Source organism: Botryllus schlosseri, chromosome 5, assembly GCF_051294905.1.
Source record: "Botryllus schlosseri isolate E-star chromosome 5, Bs_hap1, whole genome shotgun sequence".
NCBI classification, from domain to species: Eukaryota; Metazoa; Chordata; class Ascidiacea; order Stolidobranchia; family Styelidae; genus Botryllus; species Botryllus schlosseri.
The window spans coordinates 8,607,496-8,617,056 of NC_137240.1; the positions used below are offsets into that span (position 1 = coordinate 8,607,496).

At 39.8% G+C, this 9,561-nt stretch overlaps 1 protein-coding gene across 1 annotated transcript; it reads right to left on the reverse strand.

Annotated features, from left to right (window-relative positions):
- Positions 1–7,938: 7,938 nt before the first annotated feature.
- LOC145439250 (neuronal pentraxin-1-like) lies at positions 7,939–9,340 on the reverse strand. Its single transcript, XM_080316748.1, has 3 exons — positions 9,239–9,340; positions 9,113–9,176; positions 7,939–8,689 (listed from the first exon to the last, which is right to left on the reverse strand). The coding sequence occupies exons 1-3, from the start codon at positions 9,311–9,313 to the stop codon at positions 8,073–8,075; spliced, it is 756 nt and encodes a 251-aa protein (XP_080172874.1). The 5' UTR covers positions 9,314–9,340; the 3' UTR covers positions 7,939–8,072.
- Positions 9,341–9,561: the final 221 nt, after the last annotated feature.

The following is a 9,561-nucleotide window of genomic DNA, read 5'->3' on the forward strand; positions in this document are numbered from 1 at the left end:
ATGATTACAGCATTATGATTACAAAGTTGATTGCCTCAGTTATTATGAGAGAGGCTTCGGTTGCATGAGAGATTGCTTAGTTCCACCAGTACAACAACGCTGAGAAATCATTACGTCAATATTGCGTAAGTTGATTGTTATTGCAGTTGAAGACTGCAATAACCAACGCAATCAATTTACTCATAATGACGTAAATATTTCTCCATAGCTCATAAACTACCAAGAAATTGTGAATTGTGATAACTGACAAATCTAGAAGTGATAGAGTTCTTCGTTCCAGACGACTGATCATTATTGGCCGCTATTATTGATAACACATTTGTCCCCGCTGCCACCACCGACACCGCCACTGCCGTCTCGCTCGCTTCTAAAATATTATCGCGTCGCCCGGTCGTTCGCTTTTACACACTTGTCGTGGCATTACCATCCTTATACTTTATTAGGTGTCATTGTTTCACTACCCCGATTATTCTAATAATATTGAAAATATTTTTAAATTTTAGTTAAATTATCAATTATCTTGTGTTGTTGATGAAAATAATTAGCTTGTAGAGAAGACGTTCACTGTTATAATCTACATGACACGATTTCAATGATGTAAAAAAAATAATTAATAATAAATCTCGAGCAAATAACTGTCAGATGCGCGTTCATGGCATTTCTTGAATGTAGAATGGTGTTAAATCACACTCAAAAGTTATGCAAGTAGCGCGCAATAGCTTAAGTAGTAGAATAACCACTAATATGATCTTCCTTCACTATTATGCAACCATAGTGTCCTATATGGTGTCGACACAGGCAAATCTCACGCCTCAGTGAAATTGTATCACGTCACAATTTCCATTTGGCTACAGGCAATTTGACAGTCATTTTTGACCGGCTTGCCGAGCATTAAATTTGGTAAAACGGGTATAAATCGAAAGCAGACTCTGCACTGATTATGAAAATATAAATTTTATTCCGCTCGTTACCCTGGAACTCCCACAATCAGCCTCGAATTTTTCATTGTTATAGAGATTGGCATTGGGACGCAACAATGTTGAACAATGCTGTCTGGCTTTTTTTTTCTTGAGCTACTCTCTCGTTTCGCCAGACAGCATCGTTGCGTCCCAATGCCAATCTCCATAACAATGAAAAATTCGAGGTTAATAATGTGATTTTTTACAAGTGAGACTACACCTGACCAGAAACCCCTAAATTACCCACCGGTTCGAAACCACTGCATTAGAATATATCTTAGAACACAAATTTACATCACTACAATCATTTTGGTACAGTGGATCAAATGTCCATTTTACCCGCCAATCTGTTGGCCACACATTAGATTCATTAGCCAAGATCAGGGTGTCTATTATTTCATCAGAGATAAACAAATTTCATGAAGCTTAATGCGTGTTGGAGGCCGGCATGTCGTAACGTCGCTCCGAGATGAGCACCATATTTTTGAATTTTGATGGTTATGTCTAATGGATATTGCGCGATGATCATTCTACCAAAGCGCAGAAAATGATTTCCAAGCTCACCAAATTGATAGAAATATTCATGTAACTTCTACAGTATCAGAATCTACGATTTTAAAACTCCCTTGGTAGTTTAAGAAGTGGAAGTTACGATAAGCGAAATGCAAGTTGTAACGCGACAGCGGTCGAATATCATTCGATTTTACAATATTTAGATGTGATTTGATTTGAATATTCATTATTAATATTATTTTTCGTGATATGCGCGTAGCGCTATTTTGGTGTCTTCTAATAGATGTCGACCGGGATGGGTGAGTGATAAATCGTAATTTGAGATATGAACATAGACACTGAGCGATTTTCTGAGGTTTGCAATCAATTTGACAAATCGAAAGTAGCATCGTTGTCATGATTCTGGCAAAACTGCCAAAGTATGGAAAGAACATTCCATACCATACTTGGGAAATTTCCATACCATACTATACTTGCACTCTTCCATATTCCATACCGAAATTTCGTTCCATACCATACCATACCTCCATACCATACCATACCATACCATGCCCTGCCCAGTGTATTGCATTATAAAAACCAAATCCGTGCGATGGGGGTGTTGGATACTGCTGTAAAATGTGTTAATTGGGCAAAACCCATAGCACACTATGCTCAATATCAACGTAGCAACACTAAGACACCGAATACATTGTCCGGTCTGGATTATAGACCTGTTAAGGCATAAGCTTATATTACCTTGCAAGTCCTCGGCGAAATTGTTGGCAAAGCGACGAAAGATATTGATTTTATAGGATTATCATATAATAAGAAGAGAATAGTACAGGCCTTTAAAATATAATTGCATATAATAGCAACACGGGTTAAATTACCCTACATGTCGGCCGTGTTTCCATGACCAGGCGTAATCCGACTGTGACTTGGCCGAACTAGATGGGCAAAGCGTTCGCGATGACGTTTTTGGCTTACTTACGCAGTAATAGTTTCAAAATAATCACAAGATTGCGATAAAATGACTCGGTAGAAAGGAGCCGAGATAACTTGTAGCGGACATTCAATCAAACAACCCGCTTTGACCAGGAACACGTAAAATGGTCATGATGAACCACTAACAGAAGATAAAATAAGATGAAATAAAGATGAAAATTAGGTGGCATATCTTAGTATGTGGGCGCTATAGATATGGGATATCGTGGTCCGATAATTTCGAGCGCAGACTAGTAACTAAGTCTAATATACTACCGGTAGGCCTACTACTGTTTCGTTGTCGTGATTCAGACATGGAGTCCGAGTGTCTTGTTCATGTTCATGGTCCTGCAACCTCCTAAAATTAGCCAAGAAATTTGCATTGTGATCGAGTTTAGGCATTGCGTCGAAACATGACTGTCTGGCTCTTTCTTCTCGGTTTGACTATCGTTTTGCCAGACAGAATGGTTGCGTCACAACGCCAAAATTCGATCACAAAGCAAATTTCTAGGCTTATTCGGGGGTTTCCAGGACCAGGAACAAAATAAAATTTATGTTTCCGTAATCACTACAGCAGCAGCTTTCCATTGATATCCGTTTTATTGAATTAAGCGCTCGGAAAGCCGGTCAAAAATGCCCGTAAAGTTGCATTTGGTCAAATGGAAAGTATGGCGTAATCCGAATGCAGTGAGCCGTCGAGTTCCGCTGTGTCAACACGATAAGCCTATACAGCAGGGCTGGCCAACCTTTTCAGCCAACGGGCCACATTCGATTTACGAATTATTGCGCGGGCCACTAGCCGCGCGAAGCGCGAAGATTTTTGGACGTTCATAGGTCAATAATATTGTCATTTGACTATATTGCGGGCCTGTTGTATATCGCTGGGCTAAGTTTGCGAGGACTGGGCTATTCGGCGCATGGACATGGATATCGAAAGATGCGACCAACATGCGTCAATCATTTCGTGCCTAGGTTTCATAGTCGACGGTCTTACTGCGAGCGCAAACGCAATGTCGCATATGTTGAACGACACTTTGTCTCGTAATCGCGAATATAGTTCGACTCAATCTGATACATTAGGTGTACTTCCATTTTCACAAAAGAGCAACAATATTAAAAACAAGAAATCGAGTGACAACATGTTGCGCCAAGCTTGTATAAATTTTTTACCTTTGATAAATCTACCGCAAATTATTCTGCTTTATTGTAGTGTACGAAGATATACCAATATGTGAATGGCTGATGGATCTGTCAATGCGTCAAATCTGATATTTTAGTCATCACATCTCAAGTGTTGCGGCCAGACTAATCAAATTTTTGGTTAGCCTTGCAAGTTCACAATCTGTGCGATCCATTTTTGATATTAGAAATTTCGGAAATGACCTCGCGGGCCACTCAAAACCTTCTCGCGGGCCACATGTGGCCCGCGGGCCACGGGTTGGCCGGCCCTGCTATACAGTATGACACTATGGTGTCATTAATAAGCACTATTGTGGAGCTGGATATTAACATGAACGAAGCTTCACAAGATATGTACTTTAACGTTGATTCAAGTCATTCCGCTAGAGCAGTGATTCTCAGAATGGGATCCGCGAGATAATTTATGGGACTGTGAAGCACGTTCTAAAAAATTCTAACGGTCCAGAAAAAAACAAGTTTTGAAATATAAACTGAACAAAACACGCATAATTTTACAGAAATAAGTCTGCCTGTATTCGCTATTATGAGAGCATCGCTTGAGGCCGTTCCAAAAGTTTGGTCTAGGGCAGGGATGGCCAACCTTTTTGCTATTCATATGTAGCCCAAGGCCGCAATTCGGAACATAGTCGTCATTCATAAACTGCACGCCAAATACCCATGTTAAACTGCCGATGTCCATATCCGCAGAACTCTGAACTAATCTACGCATACATATTGGCTTAATATAAGCACCGAAATCACGAGTGATTGATAGATTCTCTTCCCTCATTCCCCTGCTGGCCTACACTCACTCAGCATGCACATTGCACACACATTTGTGAAACACTCAATTTTGCAGTCATGCATTCATAGTGCTCAAATACATCCCCAAATTAATTCGGTCGGAAAATACACAATAAATTGCCAGAAACTCGCAGGGCGGTGCGAAGGTGTAGAACACGCGGGGTAATAGGAAGATATTGATACATGAGCGATTTCTATGCAATTCATACCGGTAACCCAGAAGGAGTTCGGCTACTATGGTGATATATGCTTCAGTCCATCTCCAGTTCAGATCAGTGCAGATCATGCTACAGTTCCATCAAATAAATATATGGGATTCAATCTACCCTACTACGCAGACTGCGGATATTCACAGGAATTCATATTTATATAGGTCTACCTATTATCATTGAATATTTATTTTACAGTCCAGATTTGCAACGCGTCACATCCAACACGTCCGTGCCTGACGACGATCTCTATTTGGCAATGTAGGAGAGTGTGTAAACGGTCGGGCATCCACTCTATGAGGTGCGTGAAATTTATATATTTAGCAACGAAATATATCGTATAAAAAGTCCGAACCTACATCTACTGACAAATTAATTGCTTTGAATTGTACAACCAAATGACTTGGTTCCTTCCGCCGTTCCTCCGGCTTAATAATATTTTTGCTAGAGGTACAAATTGATACCTGATTTAAATCGAAAAGGCAATGTCAGTGGAGCTACTATTTGCGAAGGAATTCAGAGGAATCGGTAATGACGTTCGGATGGACCCCAAATTTCGATTTGAAGATGTTCCGCAACCCATCTTTCAAATTGGCGTGCTGATTACTAAAAGAATGGTCAGCACCTTCGCCCAAACCTATACTCACGGCATATTTGTGAACTGTGAAGCAAGCGACTATGTGCGCAGCAATATCAATTATGCAGCTATGAACTCGTCAAGCTCCGTGACGATATTATTAATCTCAATCAACACGTTATTAACGTATATATAGGTCTTTGGAGCGATTCAGCCTCGTCGAGCGTGTGCGTATATAATATACTGTTAACATACAGCACCCATGATTTGATCGTATTTATTTCAGAATCCATTTACCTCATTGTTACTCATCAATGCAATTGCCGAATAACGGGGCCAACTCAGAGTGTTGATTTCGATCAAAGCATGCTCAATTGGTAATTCAGTACAAAAGTTCTCGTCTGCATTCTAGGTTCTGGAATATCAACAGAACCATATCATTCCAGATAAATTGCACACTAATCAATGATCAATGATCATACACCCCTGACCCCAAGCAAGTCTTTTTTAAGATTCTCAGAAGTGCATGCCGATCTCGTAGGTCCGTAAGTCGGTAATGATCCATGTTATTCGCAAATAGCAGCTCCCCTCCATGAAGTGTTTTTTATGGTTCAACGTTTACACAATCTCTGGCATTTCGAAATGGAGATCGTGTCCAGGCGAGTATACGTTAGATCAGTGTTGGGATCAAGTCATTACCTTCGAGTCACGAGTCATTTCGAGTCATTGCACATTTTGACTCGAGTCAAGTCAAGTCAATCGATTTTCAAAGGTGACTCGAGTCAAGTCAAGTCACTCGATTTTTGGAGGTGACTCGAGTCAAGTCAAGTCAAGTCACGAGTCAAGTCACAATTCAAGTCAAGTTGCTTTTTCAGAGTATGAGGCATGATTACGTCATTGCATTTTGCTAGCTGTCTGAAATACAGATTGAGTGGTCATTGATTCTGAACCGATGAAAGAATATAGAGGTAAATATACCTACACGCAAGAACGCGTTGTATCGCTCACATATGCGTAGAACTGTGTAAGTAATTGCATGGCCTCAGTTCTTACTTACCATCCAAAATAGAGCATAGAGAATAGGGAAATGAATCGATAGGATGCAGTATCATTTATGCATATTGATATGATACAATTCGAGTCTGCGCCAATTATTGAGGAGTATATTACAAACTATATTTTGATTCAATTTCAATAAAACAAGAGGTTTGGTTAAAGTAAGAACAGAGAACAGAAATATATATTTTGCTATTAAAGTACTTATATTACTAGTTTACGACAACGTAATCTGTAAGCTTCAATTACCTCGTTTGTGGTCAATTTATTCGTGAGAGAACAATGGAGGCTCAGTACAACGCACGATCATTGAATGATTGGTCGCTATCATGGGTTAAACCAGCGGTTCACGACCAATCCAAACATATGCAAGAAGCAGTGATTTTTATCGACACCGGTTACCTGATGACTTGAAATTGACTCGTGAATTTTGCTCCGAGTCACGAGTCAATCCACATTTCTGATACGCCGAGTCAAGTCAAGTCAAGTCATTTCAGCTAAGTGACTCGAGTCAAGTCAAATCATACGAAAAAGGTGACTCGAGTCATCCCAACACTGCGTTAGATTGGAAGTCTTGCGAACGATGAGCTCTACGAGAAGAAATATTTAAACTTCGTAAGTGTCTAATGCAGAATCCACATATGAATGTCTGCATAGTCGGGTGGAATCAATCGCGTATATTTCTTTGATGAAATACTGACTATAATATATATTTCAATATGGTGTCTGAGCTGTTACGAGGCTCAAGATTGTTCCTGTTATCCAATGCCATTCATAGAAGTCTGACACACCCAAGCCGGTGGTACTTCAAACAGATCAGTAGATGTTGCTGTATTAGCACCTAATCAAAGCTAATTGCCAGTATAGAATCGTAGAGCAGCATCTACGATATGTTTTTCTTCCTTTGTGCGAAATACTATAGGAGAGTCTTGCAACAGAAATGAGGATTAAGTGACGTCAATGACATATCATGACCTTATAACAACAACAACAACAACAACAATCATTGGGTTATAATTTTCATCTGAACTACACACAATGTTACACACTTTCTATGAATTCTGCCGACAGCTGAATCAGTCCATTAATGGGCAGAATAATAATTGTCAAGTAACAAGTCTTTCCCGGTAGAGCTGATTGAATAGACCGACGACCGTAAATTACCTTGACTGAATCGATTCTTATTTTTACGGCGTATTTGGCTGCATTTATTCATCGATCGTTTGAACACCACGCAGCGGTTGTCGACCCCATTCGCCCTAACTGCCCAATATTATAGCACTATGTGGAAATTTATGAAGCTAACTGATGTTTGGCGAGTTTGGTATGTGACGCTCTGACGCGATGAACATAATGGTGTATTTTCTAAAGCTTCTCTTTTCTGCTACTTCGGACGACACTCCTACGTGATCAACCGAGCTTTTCATTCACGAGCTCCTGCCTCCTGTCTGAAGCGTCTTGATTTATTGTACGGTATACGGCCATTCGAAAAATCGATTATAGTTCTGTCACTATTCATATTCCCACCCATCTTCTATTCCCCAAAAAGGTCTCAAGTCGATGAAGAATTTCCATTTGCCTCGCCTGAGAAATGATGTATCTGAAATTACTCGAAATCTAAGCAATAGATTTTCAAGTGACGCGAAATTGAGGAGTCATGATGTCAGAATGCATTGGTAAAGTTACACTCGTATTTAGATATTCATTTATTCGTTAAAGCATGGCTACATATAAAAATGTATACAGGTACTATTAAATTAGAACCAGTTAGATATATTTCTAAACAAGTCGTGTTTGTGGTGCTCTGAATTAAGGGCTACATTCATGAGGTAGCAAGGCAGTCGCCCCACCTTCTAATTCTACTTCGCTGCTTCTAAGCGTGATGAAGTAATCGCTCGGACAACGACATCTATCAAAATACATCCCTGCGATTTCTTCGAACGTCAGCGCTCTTCTCCACCACATGAAGTTAGCTATTCTTCCTTGTACGGATACCGACGCAGCAAATCCACCCCCTCTGAAACCTTGGGCTTGACCTAAAATCAATACACCACCACCTCGCACAACTCCTCCTACGTGTCCATTAAGAATGTCCATGATTTGACCGTCCACAAATATATAAGATTGCCCGGTGCGCGTGAAAGTAGTGACGCAGATGTGATATTCTCTATACGTGGCGAATTGGAGCTCTCCGATGACAAATTTGTGGTGAAGCCAAACTCCTATTCTCGTAGATGCTTGATTAAGTGTGTAAGCGTAGTTATATTGGTCGGTAGCGTATGAAACCCAGTCGTCGGCACTGGCCGTGTATCTTGTGTACAACCCGCACACGGTGAATTCATCAAGATCCGGCATTGGTGTCTTCACGCGGATGTAGTTGGATGTCTGCTCCTTCTTTGGAAACTCGTAATTAGTCTGTGGGCAATCTGAAACCATCAATGTTATTGCTTAATTCTTTTATTCACTATGCGCAGTTTTCTCATTGACTATTCCACCGATATTCATTCGATAATACCACGATTATTATTACATAGAAATGCTTTCAAAGGTTTGTATGTATCGCCATATTCAATTTATAGTCATGGTTCTATATGTTGAAAATCGGAATGCCGGATAACTTTAAAAAGACCTCTTTATACTAAGGCAAAGATATAAAATATAACCAATGTCGTGTACCAGATCAATTGCTGTTTCTGTCCTGGGTCCTGCATATAGGTCAAAATAACTTGGTTGATGACTAAATATACAGGCTATGAATAATGGTAATGTATTTTACATATACTACGTACATATACATATACAATTTTGGTGTTCGCCGTTTTGATAGTCATAGGTATGATTTTACAAACCTCGAGTCATCGCGGACCGTGGGAAGCTGCTTGGCTCTTCTCTGTCTTCAAATTCTTCGTAATTCTACCAAACAGAATGAGTATAATCCAATGAATGATAGTGAAATTTGATGTAATGTCACTCACCGTTGGAAGGGCCTTTTCAGCTGATGAAAACCTCAAGCAAATCACTGTTATCATAAGGTGGGAAATCGATACCATTTTGGTAAGCTAAATATAATGAATACTGGAAATTGACATTGAGGGTCAAACAACATGACACATAAACTTGCGATGTAAGCTTCTCATTTGTTATGCTCTGTTCAGTGCACGCCAAATTAGATGAAATATTTTGTCAAATAGCAAATGGAAAAATTTTGACATCATTTATTTGCCTATACGTTTCTTTGATATAGCTGACTGGGGTACCATTGGCTACAAAAATCCCTTACTAGAACTAAAATGTGCGC

Bases quoted from the DNA above. Each gene is read 5' to 3' on its own strand.
- LOC145439250 (XM_080316748.1), bottom strand. From the start codon at position 9,313: ATGGTATCGATTTCCCACCTTATGATAACAGTGATTTGCTTGAGGTTT. The intron at 9,177-9,238 runs GTGAGTGACATT...TCTGTTTGGTAG, and splicing joins CTGAAAAGGCCCTTCCAACG to AATTACGAAGAATTTGAAGA. The intron at 8,690-9,112 runs GTTTGTAAAATC...TGATGGTTTCAG, and splicing joins ACGGTCCGCGATGACTCGAG to ATTGCCCACAGACTAATTAC.